Here is a 21717-nt window from a genome sequence, read left to right on the forward strand (position 1 = left end):
ATCCAATGACTTTGTTTACATAGCATATTTTTAAGTTAGAACTCTTGAAATTTTACAGATTAAAAGTCCCAAAGGTTTTTGACATTATCCTTAATGAATAGTCTGCATATAAATGTTTTCTATTATTTATAGAAAGAAGGAAAAAAATGTTTTCAAATGTAAACATCTGACTATTTATCGGAGAGGCATTAAACTATACAATTTTATAAAACTGAAATTTCACGATATATTATGTTTAGTCCAGGGTAAAATTGAAAATATATTATTTCTGCATTTTTTTCCCAGAATTTGCAGGCAACTCCCACTCATGTTAAAGAAAGTTATCCATAAAGAGATGCAGTCCATTGATAAGAAGTGAGGCTGTGGTATTATTTGTAACTTAACATTGAAAATTAAGTTTCTCTTTAGAGTATGAAAGGAAAAGAGATTCCTGAACAAATCAGAATTCTAAAATGCAGGTTATGATCGAAAGTAAGTATAGAGAAAATTGGTAATTGTTGCTGAATATTTCTTTGAACATAGATTCCGTCAGGATTATAGGAATAAGTGAACTTTGAAGTTGTTTTAGACGAAGGCTCTTTATAAATCTCTATAAATGAGAGGCACATTTATTTCTGTTGAATTATCCTTTCCTGATTTTTTTTATTCACTTAGATGATGTTGGAGCAATTCCAGTAAAGCACTTTCCAAAGCATGTTGCAGACTTACATGCAAGTAGTGGGTTTACTGAAGAATTTGAGGTATGATTTTAATATGTCTATTTTAAATAATATGGAAAATAGTAAATTTTTTAAATTCAGCAATAGGCTATTTCTTGACATTGAAACCATTTTCACTTCTAGCAAGATTATTAGTTCCATAATCAATTATGTGTTTAGGATATGTGTTATGGTTATCATACAATTTAGAAAATTAGTTTTCCATTTTAAAATTCAAGTTGTAAAAGTGGAAAAAACAAAAACATGGTTACTTCTCTCCCATAAAATCAGAACTCTAGTGTTCTTTTTTAAATCTGAATTAGTAACAGATTCCTTTTAATTTCCTAAATTATATAAATTATAGTAAACTAGTAAATTTCATAATTTTCAGCCAAAATACATACAAGTTCTTCATTGTAAGGATTACAACAGTGTAAATGCAGAAGCACTTATTATACAAGGCCTAATAAATATTGTACAAGGTAAAACCTCATCTTCTCAAAAAAATATGCATTTCTGAAAAAACATTTGAATTTCACAATCAGTGAAAAATTTTCTAGTATTATTCTGTAAAATAATCTTAGATGGTAGGGGCAGAGAAATTTACTGCAAATTTATCGTGGCCCACGGAACTGTCAGTTAAAGAGCCTTTTCAAAATAGGGTGCCATAAACCAGCAGTTAGAAATAATAACCACAAAACATAAAGTTACTCTTACTGAGCACTCCCTCATATGCGGGTCATTGTACTAGATGCCTCTACATTCTACCTTCATCCAACGCTGGAAGTTATTTGTTTTTATTTCTATTCATATTGCTGATGAAATCAACTTCCATGGAAGTTAATTAACACCTAATAAATAGCAGGGTTGGGATTCAAACTTAACACTCATGTCCTTTCCATTCTAGACATCGAGGGATCCCCACCCCCTCCCCAGCCTCTCCCCTTTAGGAAGCATCACATTGCTTTTCTGCCTCCTTACCTCAGCCCCGAGTGCTCAGTTGACCTCCCTCTTTGAAGCCCTTTGAGGTCTGATCCTGATCAGAGGATACACCACCGTCCCTAATATACGCAGAAACTGCTTCCCACGAATCAGATCAACAAGAACGTATTTACGGAAGGAAAATGCCAGAGATTAGAAAACTTTAAGAAACCAAAGGAAAGAGAAATGAAATATATGTTTTCACTAAATTAAAAACAGTAGAAATCAGCTAATTTAATCTTAAAAGAAGTCTAAGTCATAGCTACATTGAATAAGAAAGCAGTGTGAAGTGACTACTAAGTAAAGTGGAATAATATGAAGAATTCTATTTTTAAAACATCAAATTATTTTTTCCTACCATACTAGAGGTTACTGGATGGTGCAGTATTAACTTGTAGAAACTATCAGGCATCCAACAAACAAAATCACATTTGCAAAAGGGAGAATATGTTAAGGATGTGTCTAATCTTCCAGATGTTAAAAGCCATAAGGAGGGGATTCCCTGGTGGCACAGTGGTTAAGAATCCGCCTGCCAATGCAGGGGACACGGGTTCGAGCCCTGGTCCAGGAAGATCCCACATGCTGTGGAGCAACTAAGCCCGTGCGCCACAGCTACTGAGCCTGCGCTCTAGAGCCCGTGAACCACAACTACTGAAGTGTGCGTGCCTAGAGGCTGTGCTCTGCAACAAGAGAAGCCACTGCAATGAGAAGCCCACACGAAGAGTAGCCCCCGCTCGCGGCAACTAGAGAAAGCCCGCATGCAGCAACAAAGACCCAACGCAGCCAAAAATAAATAACTTAAAAAAAGAAAAAAAAAGCCATAAGGAAAAATAGACAGTTTATTGTAAAAGTTGCTTAGACAGTTTATTGTAAAAGTTGCTGATAAGCATATATACAAAGGCAGATTCACAGTTTTCACAACTATAAAATCATTTTGAATATTATTAAGCAGTTCATAATGATTAAATTAATAAAATAACCTCACATTTTTACTCAAAAAGTATTTTCTTAATTCCATTGCTTTAACTCACAGTCTGATTAAAGAAAACTTTTCATTCACTTAGTAATTAGCTTAATAACTAATAATGCTACACCTCTTCAGTGGTTCATATATTAAATTGTTTTTAAATCTAGAGTCAGAATGACTTGCTCCAGAAGAGGCCTTAAAAGCTTGTTTAGTGAAAGGCTGAGCCATTTTGCTGATGAATCAGATTTATATTTAAGTTATATACTTTCTCAAAAATTATAAAGCTTTCATGTTATTATCTTAATATGTACTAAATAATTGTAAATTCCAAACTAATATATTTAGATAGAAGACATCCCTGGGAAGGATTTTAATTCATTTTAAAAGAGAAATGGCCAAAATAATTTTTCTCTATCCATTGAAGTTTTATTTTAATTAAAAAGAGGTCTACTAATTAAATATGTAGAAAGTAGTACTATCTAAATTTTGTTTCAAAAGACATAGTATATATGATAAAAACAAATTTCAGGAGATTTCTAATGTTTTGACAGCTCTACAGACCACCTAATAGGAAACTGTTTACTCTTTAAAATGACTCAAAATAAACAAACAAAAAAATGTACTACTAATTCAGTTTTAAATAGTTCTATCATGATCAAATACAATTATATTTGAAGATTAGTAAATCTGACTAGTATGTTAAAATGTGTCATCAAGTATGTGGTTTTTCTCATCAGCATTTTAAAAATTCATCATATAATTATACCACTGTCCCCTTTTAAAAGTGTTATTTTTTTCCTTTTACATAATGTTAAGGGTCCAAGCTGTTAGAAGTTTTGACTTGCATGCAACTGTTTGAAACATTCTGTTTTGTTAGTATTTGACAAATGTATTTATTGCATGATCATGGTTTTCCATTGTAAACCTAATATGAACACTTTCTTTTCTCATTTGTCGTGTGCTGTGGAATTTGATTTCTTTACTTTTTTGGCATTCATTCCCTCATTAGACACTGAAAGAGTTTTACCAGGTAAGGCATTATTTCACTGCATTTTCTTTTAGCCAAGAAATAGTTGTAACATATAAAAAAAATTTTTTTTGGATAGATTGTTTTGTTTGTTTTGTCTTCCGTAGTCTATTTTAAGGCACTTTGTTTGAAAGAATGTGTGTTAAAACGTTACACGTACAATTTCTTTACAGGAGGTGCAGAGCTGTACTGTTGATTTAGGTATCACAGCAGACAGCTCCAATCACCCTGACAATAAGCACAAGAACCGATACATAAATATTGTTGCCTGTAAGTATATCCTTCACTCAACTCTGACTTGTTATCATTGTCATTGTGGTGCTTTTAGTTCAATGTCCAGAAGTCGTCTGACAGCAGACCTCGGTGTAGCTGTTTCAGGACCTTTGTATCAGGGGATGAGACTTGCGTTAGATAATACAGAGTGTTTTACCACTCCAGTTTAAATACATTCTGCAATTAATGACATCTGTTTCTTTTGAACAAAATCAACTCATATTTTAATCCAGTCCTTTCTTCAGACCCCATGGCCTGTAAATCTGTTCTTATGGTTTTCTGTCATTATTTATATTCCATAGTCCTGTTTTCACTGGAGATGCCCCTACTTGATGTGAATTTACTAATGAAATGGGATTTTCTTTAGACTCTATTTTTTCCTTTCTACCCTTTTCCCTCCTCTCTTGCCATTCTCCCCTGGGGTCTGATAAAGGGTTAATTGGATTCATCCTTTTTATTTCTTCTCTCGCTTTACTACCTTAGCTGACCTCTCTTTTTCTCCTCCATGAGCAGCTTTCTGGCTCTTTTCTTTAGGACAAGTTTACCTATTTTTTTGTATGAAATTAGCATGTTTCTTCCATCTTCTTGCAGCACCTCTTATTTACATCTGTTCCCTTTTATTTTCCTCTATAGCCCCCTCCATTTCTTGAAATCCATCTTCATTCTTCCCCAAAACTTCAGCTTAAATCCTTTCTTATATATTCAGTGGGCCTTCCTAGATTCAGGTGAACAGGGTATTACCAGCTTGGTTATTTAAATTCTGGTTCCATTCTAGTTTCTGGAATGGGAATCTTTACGATCACAGTTCTAAGTAGTTTGCATGGATGCTGTCTTTTTTTCCCACAAGGTTTACACCAGTCTTTCCATTTTTGATGGAAAGTTCTGCTTCATGTTTGTCTTTCTCAACAGAAGCAGCTATCCTGCTGCACATAAAAACTCAATTGCTTCTTGGACAGGGTGAAGTGGTTGTTAGACCATTCTCTCTACAAGCTAAATAGAAAATACCCACCAGCTAATTAAGAAGCCGATAGAGATTAACATTTGTTGAACACCTACTATGTGCCTGGCACTGTGAATTCGTCATTTCATTCCATCCCTGAAATAACCTGGCAAGATAGAGGTAATAACAGTCCTACTTTGAGATGAAGAAAAGCAACCCGGAAAACTTACCCAGTAATACCCTTCTGAAAATCTGAAAACCAAAATGCAAAAGTAGCCTGCCATCCAAACCCATCTTTCCATGGCCACACATCTATTTCTGCCTACATTTCCGGCATCTTTGTGAGCTGCTAATGTCACCAAAGTATTATTATCCCAGAATGTCTCTTTAACTTGTCATAGTTTGGTCTGTATTCATTTCTTCATCCTTGAAAAAAAAAAATAGTCTGCCCAGTGAAATCACCAAGTGTCCTTCTAGTGACACTTTCCTTTCTTATTATGCAGTTCCTCCAACTATAGTTTCTCTGTAGAACTGAATTTAATCCCAAATGCCTCATTTCAACACATTTAATTATGACCGTGCACCATGTATAAGTTACCACGGTTTTCATCCCCTCTTCACTGACAGTACAGGATCCGTGTCCTCCGTTCTTGGGCAGTCGTTGCCCTGCCTCCCTTTGCAATAGTTCCTCTTTGAGGTCTTCCTTTGAAAGAGCTGTTTGCTCTAACCATTCACGGTAACTTTCTAGACCCCTTCTGCTTCCTTCTCTACTTCTTCCGCCATCAGCCTCCTATTCAGAGCATGCGTGCTGCCATCCTTCCTGAGCTTTCTGACACCCCCGTCACTCTTCTCTCCTCTTCACTGGCTCTGCAGTGTTCACAGCCCCAGTATCCACCTTTAGAAACCCATCTACAATGCCAACTTCAAGATTCAACCTCTATGAAAATGTTTATTTTCATCCCAAACCAATACAGTTTCTGTCTTCGTGTCCCTCTAGGACTCTGCACCTCTCTCTTGACACCGGAACATTCCTCTCTGTGTATAGGTCCATTCTCACCCTCCACACTGGAAACCTTGAAAGAGGATTTTGTTGTATTTATCTTTATTTTTGTCATCTCTGTATCCTCCAAAAGCTGACTAAAGTAAATGATGTTTGCACTGATTTTAATTGTATTTGATAAATTATTATGTAAATATAAATGAACTTTATGCTGAAAAGCAGTTCGTGCTATAGTGAAATATTTTCTTTTCTTTATTACAGATGATCATAGCAGGGTTAAGCTTGCACAACTTGCTGAAAAGGATGGCAAACTGACTGATTACATCAATGCCAATTATGTTGATGTAAGCGTGTTTCAACTGAAATTTTATGAAACTTATGTTAAACTATGAATTTATTATACCATGGTATTGTACATAGAATAGTAATAAGTATTAAATGAAAGATAATAAAAAATACAAATTAGTAGTAAGAGATCCCGTAGCTAAAGGTTTTCAGATTGAATGGCATTCAAGCTATTGTACTTGGTTTATCTCCTGGGTGAGAGAGGGAATTCAGGCTGAGAAATTACATTCAAGGTAGGATGTATATATTCTGATAGTTTTATAGCTCCTTAAATAAGAGGGTTAGGATCAGTGCTTATTTGGAATGTCCCATAGCTCCTAGCACATTACTATGTAGGTAGCAGCTGATAGATAAATTTTGACTGAAAAATTCTCAGGGTAGTACTGGCTAAAAGGCAAACACATGATTTCCAAACCAGTTACCAGCCTTTATAATCTTGAGCGCTTCTCAGATACCCAGCTTTGTGAAACTTACTGGAGATCTCCAGGGACTGTAGACCACTGACTAACTTACTGGTTTTTTTCCTGTGGTCAATTGAATGCCAGTGGAACTCAGTTATTTTCCTGACGCTGACCTTGCAGTCTAGCTGCCTTCAGGTTTATGCTGTTTGGAACAATTCATTCAAAGAAGTGAGTACCAAATATAAGTATACAGTAGGTTTGTTGTAGGCAGCCACTTCAGGCTACCATAGCAGGAAGTGTGTATGTCAGATTGAATATGAGCTTTGGAGTTAGAACTGGTTTTGAATCCCAGCTCTGCCATTGGCTAACTGTGAAAGCTTGGAAACCACTTAACTCCTCTGAGCTTCAGTTTCCTATCTCCAAATCAGGGATGATGCTTCCATTTTGCATATCAATTAAGGATTAGGGTTAATGTTTGTAAACTATCTTGGCCAACAGTGAGTAATAAGTGAAGGATAGCTATTAATGATTAGCATTGCTCAGTGCCACCAAGGAGAGGGCAAGAAGAAAACACCAAAGTTTTCCTGACTATTATAGACAACTGAGCCCTAATGCCTTAAACATATTTCAAAGCAGCACAATTAAGCACCAGATGTTAAGCATAGTAAACAGACTTGGATTAAATGCACTTAGACCAGAGGTGCAGAGAATAGTGGTTGTGTCAGTGCAAAAAGAACTCTTTTTTTTACAAAAATTATAACTAAAGAAGAGTTGCTGTCTTTGCTAGTACTAGTAAGTTTCTCTAGCTTTGAAAGTTTTTTTTTTTATGGTTTTCTTTTATAGCAAAAATCTCCTGATCTTAGAAACTGAACAGATAAAAATGGCATACAAATTTTTCGGTAAGAAGCATTTGTCATTTGTTTCTTCAGGGCTACAACAGACCAAAAGCTTACATTGCTGCCCAAGGCCCACTGAAATCTACAGCTGAAGATTTCTGGAGAATGATATGGGAGCACAATGTGGAAGTTATTGTCATGATAACAAACCTTGTGGAGAAAGGAAGGGTATGAAGGTCATCTATTATGCCATCCCCGAGATAGTGATTAGAAATGCTTTAAGTTGCTTTTGATAGAGTCAGCATTAGGAAGCAGCAAAAGTCAGGGAAGCTAATCAGGATTCCTTTCAAGTATGACAGCTTAAGGGAAACTGTTAAAGTTCAGAAAGTTTCACTGTAACTCAAGCTACCTGCTATTTAAATGCATTCTTCATTCCGTAAGACAGAGCAAATGAGGTTCATTGAAAAGCGATGCAGAGTGAAGTAGATTTTAATTCATGGGAGCTGGATTCTAGTCCTGGCTTTATAGCGACTCAGTACATCTGACCTCACTTTCCTCATCTGAAAGGGGGGAGTTTGAATCTGATCATCTCAAGTCCCTTTCAGCCCTGTAATTCTCTCTCTGTTCTCCTCTACAACAAATCTGCAATCACTTAGAACAGAAAGAACATGTTTAGAAGAATGAGGGAGTCATGGTATCAAACCTTTACTGATTTCAGGGATGACTTACACTAAGCATTTGAAATATGAAAAGAGCATCTTGACTTTCTCTTTTGCAGAGAAAATGTGACCAGTACTGGCCTGCTGATGGGAATGAAGAGTATGGGAACTTTCTGGTCACTCAAAAGAGTGTTCAAATGCTTGCATATTACACTGTGAGGACTTTTACTCTAAGAAACACAAAGATCAAAAAGGTGAGTCCACAAATGATGGCTATCATCAACTGAGTAATACATCTCGATCCTTTTTTAAGAAAACAGGTGGTATAACCGAAACAGGGTAAAAATACAAATAATTAAAGGCATTAGGAGTTCTTATCACAGGGCTTCCCTGGTGGCGCAGTGGTTGGGAGTCCGCCTGCCGAAGCAGGGGACACGGGTTCGTGCCCCAGTCTGGGAAGATCCCACATGCTGCGGAGCTGCTGGACCCGTGAGCCATGGCCGCTGAGCCTGCGCCTCCGGAGCCTGTGCTCCAAAAAAAAAAGAGTTCTTATCACAGCTACACCTCAATCCCAAAAGTTTCTTCCAAGTCTCTTAATGCCAGATGTGGCTTTAGCACCATATTGGTCATGGTGCCAATGGTTGCAGTGATACAGGAACAAAAGTCCCTGCCCCATGTGATAACTACACATCCAATTGAAAACAGTGGAGACTGAAAAGGGGGAGGAAAAGAAAAAGAGCAAGTTATAAGTCAGGGTTCCTTAGAAAAGCATATATCTGTATGTAGATACATATGTATGTGTGTATATATATATATATATATATACATATATATATTTAAAGAGAGAGAGAGAGGGTGTTTTAAGAATTGACTCCAGGCTGGAAATTCAGGCAAGATTTCTACGTTGCAGTCTTTAGGAGAATACCTTCTTCTTCAGGAAACCTCAGTCTTTGCTCTTAAGGCCTTCAACTGACATTATGGAGCATAATCCACCTTACTGGAAGTCTTACTGATTTAAATGTCAGTCACATCTAAAAAATACCTTGGGGGCTTCCCTGGTGGCGCAGTGGTTGAGAGTCCACCTGCCGATGCAGGGGACACGGGTTAGTGCCCCGGTCTGGGAGGATCCCACATGCTGCGGAGCGGCTGGGCCCGTGAGCCATGGCCACTGAGCGGGCGCGTCCGGAGCCTGTGCTCCGCAGCGGGAGAGGCCACAACAGTGAGAGGCCCGCATACCACACACAAAAAAAAAAATACCTTGACAGTAACATCTGGTGTGACAGGTGTTTGACCAAACTACTGGCTACCATAGCCTAGCCAAGTTGACACATAAAATTAACCATCACAAATGACAGTGTACTTTTTTAGCTTCGTTATGAACCACCAACATCGAGCTATGAATCCTGCGTTGATGTTTAAGGACCCCGTGTGTGCATGTTCCTATAATTAGCTGATTAGCTGTCTGGTCTCTTCCAGGGTTCCCAGAAAGGAAGACCCAGTGGGCGCGTGGTCACCCAGTACCACTACACTCAGTGGCCTGACATGGGAGTGCCAGAGTACTCGCTGCCCGTACTGACCTTTGTGAGAAAGGCATCCCATGTGAAGCGCCACGCAGTAGGGCCTGTTGTTGTCCACTGCAGGTGAGTCTCAGCGCCAGGTTTCCAAACCCATAGAATTGCTGCTGCTAACAAAAAGGGAATCAGTGGAACAAAGGTTTTGCCAAAGTGGGAATGATTTCACAAACTGAGGGGCATGAAACGTTGGTTACTGGGAAGTGAGTATGCCAGACTCAGAATTGGATTGCTGAATATTTCAAAGCACCAGGTATTTCTATGATGTATAATATTCTACTTGATTGGTTAATTGGATTTCAGCTTATTAACTGTGTGAAGCAGGCAGAACAACGTTTTGTCATTAAACAAGCATTTATTACAACATAATGTCATGGGATAAAAATGCTTAAGACACAACCCCTGTTCCTAGGAGTTAATAGTCTATTGTAGACTTAATATGCCAGGTTTACATTAGAAAAACCAAAGTGCACAAAGTATGGGGAATTTAGCAAAATATTTTAAGTTGTTTTTAGGCAGTTTGGGGTCAAAACCCCATTTCTGATTTTCCTGAGTTCTGTCTAATATATCCTATTGAATGTGTAATCAATTCATTGTTGCCCAGGTACTTTAATTTCCAAGACTGGGTGAGTGAATAGACATAATGATATTTCAGAGAAAGAGAAAAATGTGTTAGAGGCTTTTTAATATTTTTCAGTTAAAACAAAAATAGCAGTTACTGTTTACTGCGTGCTGACTTCTGTGCCAAGCTTTATGACCACAAAAGTCAAATGCATTTCTACGTGGAGTATTTTTGTCAAAGCAGCGTCTGCGTTTTTACAGAAACAACTGTGTTCCTTTGATATGCAGAGTATCTCACACATTCTGATTACCTATCTCAGGAGTTATCCTCAAAGTTTGAGAGACCTATCTTGAGTTTTTTATCTGTGAGCCTGACGATAAGCTGAGGGAAACAGGAAGATGCAGGAAAAATAGCTGTGAAGGTCAGGGATTGTTTCCCAGCAAATGGAAAAGGCCCAGAGCCTTGTGCAGAGCGGGTGCTAATTCTCCACTCTAGTACTTCCTACTCGTCAGAGCATTTGAAAAGAATCCCTGTCTCTGAATTCTGTCCCTCCAGTAGAGGCTTTGAAGAAGTTGTTAGATAATGGCCCTTTAGAAATGACTGAAGTTATTCTTTATTCTTCACCATCTCACTGAAATGATATTTTCAGCTGAAAGCCTTCGCAAACTCTTTTTTTCCATTAATGTGGAAACCTTTACAAACATGTTTACCTGACGATACAGACCCAGAGACCTTGTCTTTTCAGAGTCTGGTGAGGCTGATGCTTTCATTCTTCTCAAATTAAATGTCTATTTGCTCTACTCTGATACATACTATTTCCACCGTATAATGTAGAACGAATAATAACTGTAATTGAAAATAAAAAATCTCCAACAGGAATAATCAGATTGCTTTGGAGTTTGACCTGTAAGCAAGAAAGAAAGAAAGAAAAAACTTTGTTTGTTACTTGAAGCATTGTGCTTAACTCCTAAGCTGCTTACTGTCTTGCTGAATTACTTACTAAGTGGCTCATTTGGTTGGAGAAGGATAATAATTTACAAGACAGCCGGGAGTGACCAATCCTCAAATGTATTTTATGTTGACATTGAAGTCTCTTTCTTTGTGTGCTCTTCAGTGCTGGCGTTGGAAGAACGGGCACATATATCGTGCTAGACAGTATGCTGCAGCAAATTCAACATGAAGGAACCGTCAACATATTCGGCTTTTTAAAACACATTCGTTCACAAAGAAATTACCTGGTGCAAACCGAGGTATGATAAAAAGGATAATTTCCTTTATCTAAGGGTTGGAAGTGTCCCTAAACTGCTGGATAGACCAGAGTTTGTATTACCAGGCGCGTTAGTCCCACGGGGCTCCCTGTAATAAAGTGCTACAAACCGGGTGGCTTAAAACAACAGAAACGTGTTTTCCCCTACTTCTGGAGGATAGAAGTCCAAAATCAAGGGGTAGGCAGGGCCATGCTCCTTCCGAATCCTCTAGGGAAGGATCCTTCCCTGTCTCTGCAAGCTTCTGATAGCCTCATATTTCCCTGGATTTGGCAGCCTAACTGCCTCCTTCTTCACACGGCTGTCTTCCCTCTGTGTCCGTGTCAGTGTCCAAATTTCCCTCTTCTTATAAGGACACCAGTCCCCACCTCATCTTAACTGACTACATCTGCATCGACTCTATTTACAAATAAGGTCACATTCTGAGGTCCTGGAAGGTTAGGGTTTCAGCATATCTTCTGCGGGGGCGGGAGGCGTGCACAATTCAAACTATAACACCAGGTACTTGCACATAAGTCATGGATGGACCGGCTAAATTTTGTCTATTTTATGACCAAATGGGGAATATCTTTAAAATGACACTGGTCACAGGCAAGATTCAGAAAAAGAGTAAGTGGATCAGTCAACCCTCATCTCCTCTTGCAGAATCCTGCATGTAATGAATGAATGGATTTATTCTCATATTTAAATAGTATGAAGTATGCTCAAATTATTCCCTTTTTTAAGCCCGGATCATTTACCCATATCTGACACAGGACAAACTCTGCCTACCTGTATTTTATTTTCACTATTTCTAAATAAAAAGGGATTTAAATTGAAAACTATGTATAGCAGCTTGAAAGCAATAAGAAACATATGACTGAGTGGGCTTCCACACCAAACCAACCAAACTTCATTCCATCAAGGAAATGACATGCTAGTCAGATAAGACAAGGGAAGAGTCCCATACATGAAATAGAAGATAACTATTAAAAACTGTATAGATAATTGTACTAAATTATATATGACTGGCTAAAAGGAGAATTGGAATGGGGAGAAGGGGAAGACCCATCAGAAGTAGAGAAGTCCGTGCAAAATGTGGAAGAGGGTCTCAGGTTTGAAGGATGAGCAGAGAGGGCATTGCTTTGCCTCCCCAAATCTTCCAGTGATCTCCTTCCCTAAACGCCAATGCACAAGAAATAAAGAGGTGAGGGAGGGAAAGAGTTGTATTGTTTCTGGATGACCACCTTTTCCTCCATCTGACTTCCTGCCAGGACTAGTAAGCAATCTCTGTGGGTATTCCCTTCCATTTTGTAAAACACTTTTTTGTCCATCAGTGGAAGATACTACTTTTGTACCTCAACACAGATAAGGAAAACCTGAGGTGATATCCCTGTTTGTCATTGCTTTGCCAGGAACAGTATGTCTTTATTCATGATGCACTGGTCGAGGCGATACTTAGTAAAGAAACTGAGGTCCCGGACAGCCACATCCACGCCTATGTTAATGGGATCCTCATTCCTGGACCAACAGGCAAAACAAAGCTAGACAAACAATTCAAGGTGAGTTCTCTCGGAAGCCCCTCTCTTGGGTGTCAGCACAGGTTGGAATGTTCCTGCATCTCCTCATTTGAGTGGACAAAGCCATGTGGACAGGCTGAGCGCTCTGTTGGCCCCGTGGCTTTGTTGTGTTCTTTACAACAGGCCACAAAGCCACTTGGCAAATTTCAAGAACCTTAATTTTGAGTAGCGAGAGGGAAAGTTCTCAGAAACCCTAGAAATGCAGACGTGGTCCAGGAAGGGAGGGCACAGAACAGAACAGGAGGAACAGGCAGAACTTCTGACACAGACGGTGTAAGTGCTCTTCTCGCTCTGAGAAAACCAGACCACTTAACCACGAGTGCTGTGGCTCAGGCTGTCTGTGCTGCTCTTTGGAAGAGTCTGTCTCGCTTGAAGGCCCCAGACTAGAATAGGCCATCCCACAAGAATAGCTTCTTCAACCCCAGTTTCTCCCACCCACCCTGTCACGAGGAAGTCAGCTAGACAGGGGAGCATGCTTTGTTCAGTGTGCTACCTCTCACAACTTAGCTCTCTGACTTCCAGAAACGAATCAGCAAAGAATTCAGAAAGCAGTTGTTACCAGACCTGCCTGCGGAGATAGGGGGATTTGCAGAGCTGTCATCTTCCAGAGGAATGAAGGCTATGTTATTTTGTTCCCCATTATTTCTATACTAATCTCTTACTTCTCAGGGTTGCTAGAGAAACAGGGCCAATTTCTGAAGAAGGAATGTCTAGGGAGAATTCAGAAGGCCCTGGAAAAACCCAGGAGAGTTAACAAACCTCAAGATTGAAGTTTTTTCTCAACATAGATTATGTAGTCATGAGTTCCCTCTGACTTTTTACCTTCTCATTCAGCACCTTTTGTGCTTTGGGAGGAGTAAGAGACAGATGAGGAGTGGAAGCTGAACTTAGAACTTGCAGACAGGAAAACATAAATGTTTTATTCAGCCAAGCTTATCTGAGTCATAAAGGAACACTTTAAGGAAGACAAAGTGCACAATACAGCTTCCAGAAACATAATAAATATAAAGCATTAACATGATGTTGCTAGGATGGCTTTTTTCTAAGTTAAAAATATACATCTATTACCCATTTTCTTATTTAAATATGATTCACCCCCTACACAATTAAATTAATAAAAGAATTGATATCGCTTATACTTGAAAATTCAGGATCAAAATGGAAATATCAATTATGAGATCAGAATCTAATTAAAAACAGAGACATTTGACTCTGTTTCCTGTTAACATCCTAACTAGGGAAATTTGGAGGGTGTGTGTGTATACTGTCCTATAAGAAAAGGTATTTATTCAAGTTTACCCATAGAAAAATGTCCTTGAAATGAATTGCATGTCTATTTATTCAACAAATATTTATCAGAAACCCACCTCAACATTGAAAAGTAAAGAATCAGGACTTCCCTGGTGGAGCAGTGGTTAAGAACCTGCCTGCCAATGCAGAGGACACAGGTTCGAGCCCTGGTCTGGGAAGATCCCAAATGCCATGGAGCAACTAAGCCTGTGGGCCACAACTACTGAGCCTGCGCTCTACAGCCCACGAGCCACAACTACTGAGCCCGAGTGCCACAACTACTGAAGCCCATGCGCTTAGAGCCCGTGCTCTGCAACAAGAGAAGCCACCACAGTAAGAAGCCCGTGCACTGGAACAAAGACCCAGTGCAGCCAAAAATAAATAAATAAAAATTTATTTAAAAAAAAAAAGTAAAGAATTGAAAACACTGAAGCAATAGTGAAAAATAAAGAATAGAAATTTGTTGTACTGTATATGAAAGACTTTTTATGCAAATATAATAAATTTTATGCAAATATAATAATTAATATTGAAAAACAGACAAATGAACCAGAGGAACCATGTGTGTATGGAAATTGTTATATGACAGATATAACATTACAAATTGGTGAGGAAAGACAGATTAGTCAATGAATGATATTAGGACAATCTCCATGTAAAAACAAGTACAGTTAGGTCCCTACCACACCTCAAACAGTGAAATTATTCAAGATGGATTAAATATCTAAAGATGAAAACTAATTTTTATAACTATTATAAGAAAATATTGGAAAATATCTCTTGAGGACTTCAGGGTAGAGAAGGACTTCTTAAAATGTTACATTACAGAAATCTTAAGGCAAAACTGAATTGGCTGTAAATATCTGTGTGATTAAAGAGAACAAAGACATTTGCAACTTCCTTAGCAGACTGTAGATTTACATTTAATAGCCAAAACCCCCTACAAATTAGTAAATGAAAATGAAGTAGAAATATGAAAAGGCAATCATCAAAGAAGAAGTAACTAAAATCAACAATTCCACAATAAGTAAGGAAATGCACATCAAAACTGGGATATACTTTTTTCATCTGTTAACCTGTCAAAAATTAAACACCAGTGACTCCTAGTTCCTTATAGAAACCCTCACATGTGTGCACATTAAGAAATATACAAGGGATATTCATTGCTACAAAGTTTGAAATAGCAAAACATTGGAAATAACCCAAACATTCACTAACTGGGGAATAGATAAATAGCAAGTAGATGATTCGTGTGATTGAGTACTAAAATAATGAATAAAATCCAACTATATGCATATATATGTGCACACACACATACATACACACTCACATGCAATTTATCTCCCAGCTGCAGTGTGAGATTTAAGTAGAGAAAATGGAGGGCACACACCATAGAGGGAGGTTCCTAATGCTGCAAGTCAAACTAGACATCAAGTGTTCTCTGCTTATTCCAACCCTCCTGGTATAGAATATAGGACATAGATGTACCAGGGAGTCCCCAGAACAAGGTTAATTCAAGAAATTCTTGGAAAATAAGTCGGATATATTTATATTCAGTATCTTATCTTTGTTGAGTCTCCTGTGTATATGAGTGTGTGTGTGTGTGTGTGTGTGTGTGTGTTTATTTGAGGGGCTTAAATGAAATAATCTGTATTTTTCCTTGACACCCTTTCTCAGCTCCTGAGTCAATCAAATATACAGCAGAGTGACTATTCTACAGCCCTAAAGCAATGCAACAGAGAAAAGAACAGAACGTCTTCCATCATCCCTGGTAAGCTATGTTGAATTTTGGAAGAAAAAAAAACCCAACTTTTTAAATAATAGAAACCTTGTAGATAATTTGACAACATTTGTACATCTTGGAACAAAAACAATACACATATTTTTCTAATCATGCCAGATAATATAACTTAACAAGGACTCTTAAACCTTGAAGTCTTCGTCTGGAAGTGCAAAATACATAGAAAAACTAGCTTAAAAGTCAAACACACTCTACTTGCAAAATGCAGTTATGCTTTGCCATTTGCAGGGGCAAGGAGGAGATACAGTGCTAAGAGCTTACTTGTTTATGATGAATGTTCTTTATTCCCAGTGGAAAGATCCAGGGTTGGCATTTCATCCCTGAGTGGGGAAGGCACAGACTACATCAATGCCTCCTACATCATGGTAAGTCAGAGAGCCACTGGGGAGACTGCTGCAGCTTGCGTTATCAGAATCAAAACCAGAGTGGGGGGCTTCCTTGCTGGTGCAGTGGTTGAGAGTCCGCCTGCCGATACAGGGGACATGGGTTCGTGCCCCGGTCCCGGAAGATCCCACATGCCGCGGAGAGGCTAGGCCCGTGAGCCATGGCCACTGAGCCTGCGCGTCCGGAGCCTGTGCTCCGCAACGGGAGAGGCCACAATAGTGGGGGCCCATGTACCGCAAAAAACAAAACAAAAAGAAAAAAAAAAAAAGCCAGAGTGGGCTGCCCAAAGCAGTGACTGGCAGATACGGGAGGCACCACGGGTGGACATGAGTCGTATCTGATGACTGCAGGCTCACAGCCCACAGCAGCAATAGAATCACAGCATTCTTTGATGTTTTTATGTGTGCTGGGACTGGAGAACCCTTAATCAAGACAATGAGTAGATGTGGGAACCAAACTCACCATGAGTAGATACAAAACATCCACTCATCCATCTAAGCTCCATTTCATTCACCAAAGCAGATTCCCTGCAGACCCAGGATACACCAGCTTTAGCAAAGTCCAGTCTCATTCACATTACCACTCCAGGTTTGCAGCATGGTTCTCACCCTGCAAACTGGGCTCATTTGGGGACTTGGATTTCTAAAGATACAATACTTTCTGCATTTAGATCTACTATCAGAGGGATGAGTGTTTTAGTAGCTGTTGTGTGACCTTCATTTCCATTTTAGGTCAGTCAATCACAGAGTTTGCCTTCAGATGAAAGGGTCCTAATCCCCGTGCCAAAATCACTGTTCTGTTTATCTAGAAAATACTAAGGTATATCCATGCAAGAAACAGGGAGATGTGTGGAGGTGGCATCTAAAAGCATGCCACACTTAAAATAGGGGCATCTTAATACTATAGAAAGCAGATATTTTTACTCAAAAATTGAGAATGGGTTAAGAGAACAAATATACATATTGCATTGTGTGCTGGCTAGATAGAAGACAGACTGTTCTTGTCAAAAAAATAATTGAATACTGGAAAATATTACCTACAAAGCTTGCCACATTACGTCTGAAGATTTACAAAATAGGATGAATTTTTATCTACCTGGAATGACTTAAGTGGGATATTGACTGAAGTTGCAGGATAAACTAGAGGTCCTTTCAAGGTCTCTTCCCATCCAAAGAATCTACAATTAACCAGAAAAACATTTAATTATGTACAACCTGCTCATTCAAATCCGAATATATGAACTTAAACGTTTTCTGCTTCTCAAACAAGATTGTAACCAAAACAAAGTAAATTAAGTAGAATTCTACTTGATGAATAAATGAAGATAAAGCTTAAAAAATAAAAAATGAACATATTCCACACTTCGTATGAGCCCATGGGGGATAAGAATGCGATCTAAGAGATTCCATTGCAGAAGGGGCTAACTGAGCCATGATTTTGGTAAACAGTAACGTGGAAATCATGATTAATTCAATGGCACCAGCTTTCAGGTTTCTGCAGCAACATTTGCAAGGTGTCCCCCCCACCCCGCTCCTCTCCTGTAGAGGCAGCCAGGGTGTAAAGGTATCCGGTTGCCAGTAGGTGTGAAATTTAGCGCTCTGCCATTGGGACTTGTGAAAAGTAAGAAATATAAAATCTCTAGATTTCTGTTCTATCTAGTGTGAGAGACATAGTCCAGAAGCCATTTTTGTTGTCTCCTCCTAGAGGTGATAGCTGGGTAAGCTTGGGCACAGCACTTAATTTCTTAAGCTTCAGTTTAATCACCTATAAAATGAAGATCACATTCCCTTTCTCATAGTACTACTGTGAGGACTAAAGGAAGAAAGTGCTATACCTGGCATATAGGAGGGGTCTGTAACATTGGCTATAGTAATCATATTATTTATAGACACAATCTACAAATAAAAAGACAGTAACCATTAACCTATAAATGTTTTTGGAATGTTTAAAGTCATATGCCAAGGCTCTTTCTGTCCTCTCTTTGGTTTTGTAGGGTTATTATCAGAGCAGTGAATTCATCATCACCCAGCATCCCCTTCTCCATACCATCAAGGATTTCTGGAGGATGATATGGGACCATAACGCCCAGCTGGTCGTTATGCTTCCAGATGGTCAAAACATGGTAAGTCCCTCAGGTCATTTTTGGCATGTTCTTTACAGGGTAGGTATCAAGACACAACCACCAGAAGTCCAGCATACAAAGAATGTATTTTTTTCAACCAATAAACTAATATTGAAGTTGCACCTTGTCTATTATTGGACTTGGTTTGGATGCAATATCCCAGGTCTGAAATTGTTGGATGACAGTTTTAAATAAAAGTAGGCTGAAATTAACTTACGTATTTATTACGCTGCTTAAGGAAATTAGAATTGCAATCATGAAGGAAGTCGGTCCATATGTTTCTATTTATATTTTTTTAAATAAAACTTGTTAGGATATTTTAAGAGTAAATTTTGAGATTCAAAGAAAAATTTGAGTTGAATTGTCTATGGCAACCAGTTAACTTCGTTTCACAGTCTGACTTAAACATTTTATTAAAATCTAGAATCTTCTTTGGTTCTTAATCCTCCAGGCAGAAGATGAATTTGTTTACTGGCCAAATAAGGATGAGCCTATAAATTGTGAGAGTTTTAAGGTCACTCTTATGGCTGAAGAACACAAATGTCTGTCTAATGAAGAAAAACTTATAATGCAAGATTTTATCTTAGAAGCTACCCAGGTATGGACATAGTTTAAATGACAAACTTTTCATCTTAAGCACATGTTAAATATATGCCAATTTAAGAATCTCTCCTAGAAATAAAAAGAAGGAATCTGATTTCTTACAAATTGAGACAGATTACCCAAATAATAAATTTTACCTTACTTGTCATTTTCATTTTCAAAATCTTATAGAATCATTAAACAATTAGCCATCACTAAACCCCACCATCCCTGACTTCTACACACACAGGAAGTCAAAGATTTCTCTTTTACTCCAAAGCCATTGCTGATAGAAGTTAAGTTGAAAATAAACAGAGTAAAAATCTAATTTCATTAATCCTAATTCTCATGTTTTAAGGCAAATCCTTACCTTGTATTCTCCTAAATAAAATGGGAAAAATATTACCTACCAAAAAAAGCTTACTGCTCTCTATTAATGTACAGAGGGTTGTTAAGTGAAGAACTGCTTTGAAAACATGCAGTGCAATGAACTAGTGTTGTTTTACTAGACTCCTGATTATCTACAAGGCACCAATTGGAATTCTTTGGCAATAACTGTTTCTATGATTACAGCACAGTTCATAAATTATTGCATAGCTCCTGTGAAAGACTGAAAGATGCTAATAATGATGAGTAAAGCATGTGAAATTCAGAGGCCTTTCTCAAACAGAAAAAAAATAAATCATGTTTTAGATGGTTTAAATGTTTCACTTTACCCTAATTCTGAAACTGGTAAAACATATAGGGTACATGAGAAGATTGAGTATTCACTAGAATATTTGACCAAAATTTATAAAATTGATAATGCAAATACATTGTTTTCTAAATGTTTTATAGTTCTGCCTGAAATTGATGTGTTATATTTTGTGAGTCAAGGGTCCAATTTTATTATTTTTGTGTGAATAACCACTGTTCCAGTATCATTTATAGATCAACAATACCAGTTCAAGTTTCTATATATGTATAAGCCACTTTGGGAAACTGGGGATCAGAGGTTTAAGAGATTTAAAGTCACACAACCTGGTTTGGTCACTTAATAAGCAAGGATCAGAACTGAGCCTGGAGTGGAAACCATGTCTCCAACCTCCTTACCAGCATTTCCCACACTGTGTCAAGCAATCTTATTCTTCCCTTAGTTAAACCTGAGTAATGCTGGTATTTGAAGAAGTCTATGCTATTTTTTTCTTTTTTCTTTTTTTAAATTTAAGTATAGTTGATGTACAATATTATATGTTACAGGTGTACGATATAGTGATTCACAATTTTTAGAGGAAAAAGTCTATGCTATTTTTAAAACTAATTTTAAAACTGAAGATTTCTTTTTGTAAGTTTAAATTTATCAGCACAGATACATCTTTGTTCATGATTTGTTTGGCAAGATAAGCCCATAAACAAGGCTTTGTTTTGTTTTTTTGCGGTACGCGGGCCTCTCACTGTCGCGGCCTCTCCCGTTGCGGAGCACAGGCTCCAGACGCGCAGGCTCAGTGGCCATGGCTCACGGGCCCAGCTGCTCCGCGGCATGTGGGATCTTCCCAGACCAGGGCACGAACCCGCGTCCCCTGCATCGGTAGGCGGACCCTCAACCACTGCGCCACCAGGGAAGCCCCAAGGTTTATTTTTAAATAAAAAAGAGATCACTTCTGTACATGGCAAATGTGGTGTCGTGGCAGTTTCTCCCTTCCATGATGGAGGACAGGCTGCAACTACTGCTGCTCACTCAGCGTGTTTTTGGTTTTATTGCCTTCCTATAATTCCTGACTTTCCTCAATTCATCTACTCACCAACCAATATGACACTTTCTAAAACAGCAATTTTTATCTCTTCTTATAGGATGATTACGTACTTGAAGTGCGGCATTTTCAGTGTCCCAAATGGCCAAATCCAGATAGCCCCATTAGTAAAACTTTTGAACTTATAAGTATTATCAAAGAAGAAGCTGCCACCAGGGATGGACCCATGATTGTTCATGATGAGTAAGTTCCACACTTTAAATCAATTCACACCTGACATCCTCTGTGTGTATGTATATTTCTGTTGTCTTTGTACTAACCTAATACTTTGGACCAATCGTGAATTGTTCAGCCAGGGTGGATTATCTGCTTCTCATGGACAGGATTAACACAGAATAGTTTTGGGGTTTTTTTCCGCTTCTCTGAGAGCTCCTGTTGAAGGCAGGAAATGTGTGCATGAGCACAAGCATCTGCTGTTGCATTCTACACTAAGAACACTTTGTGTGATGAGTCCGTGTTTTAGAACCTGAATTTTCAGGTGCTAACCAGCGAGGCATCTCTCAGCTGTTGGCTTCCTGGGATAGGAGTAAAATTGATATATTTTTTATTTACCAGAAACAGGAATTTTTATCCAATAGATCTTTCCAAGTTTCAGTTCTGAACAAATAAAAAATGCATATGCTGGAATTATGTTATATATCAATACATATTATATATGATGCAT

At 38.3% G+C, this 21717-nt stretch overlaps 1 protein-coding gene across 4 annotated transcripts in view; it reads left to right on the top strand.

The window, feature by feature from the left end:
• The window catches only part of PTPRZ1 (protein tyrosine phosphatase receptor type Z1), a 167243-nt gene that overhangs the window by 142330 nt on the left and 3196 nt on the right, over positions 1-21717 (top strand). For 2 of the 4 annotated variants that reach the window (XM_081244031.1, XM_081244029.1), the window contains exons 15-28: positions 655-740; positions 3656-3676; positions 3847-3943; positions 6148-6230; positions 7562-7696; positions 8247-8381; positions 9604-9767; positions 11375-11510; positions 12920-13066; positions 16052-16145; positions 16467-16540; positions 18553-18681; positions 19133-19279; positions 21094-21236. In XM_081244031.1, coding sequence (XP_081100157.1) covers positions 655-740; positions 3656-3676; positions 3847-3943; positions 6148-6230; positions 7562-7696; positions 8247-8381; positions 9604-9767; positions 11375-11510; positions 12920-13066; positions 16052-16145; positions 16467-16540; positions 18553-18681; positions 19133-19279; positions 21094-21236 — 1591 coding nt within the window. The remainder of the gene's footprint in view (positions 1-654; positions 741-3655; positions 3677-3846; positions 3944-6147; positions 6231-7561; positions 7697-8246; positions 8382-9603; positions 9768-11374; positions 11511-12919; positions 13067-16051; positions 16146-16466; positions 16541-18552; positions 18682-19132; positions 19280-21093; positions 21237-21717) is intronic. The other 2 variants (XM_081244032.1, XM_081244030.1) reach the window with 1 other exon arrangement.

This window comes from Mesoplodon bidens (genome assembly GCF_964165515.1).
Source record: "Mesoplodon bidens genome assembly, chromosome: 9".
NCBI lineage: Eukaryota > Metazoa > Chordata > Mammalia > Artiodactyla > Ziphiidae > Mesoplodon > Mesoplodon bidens.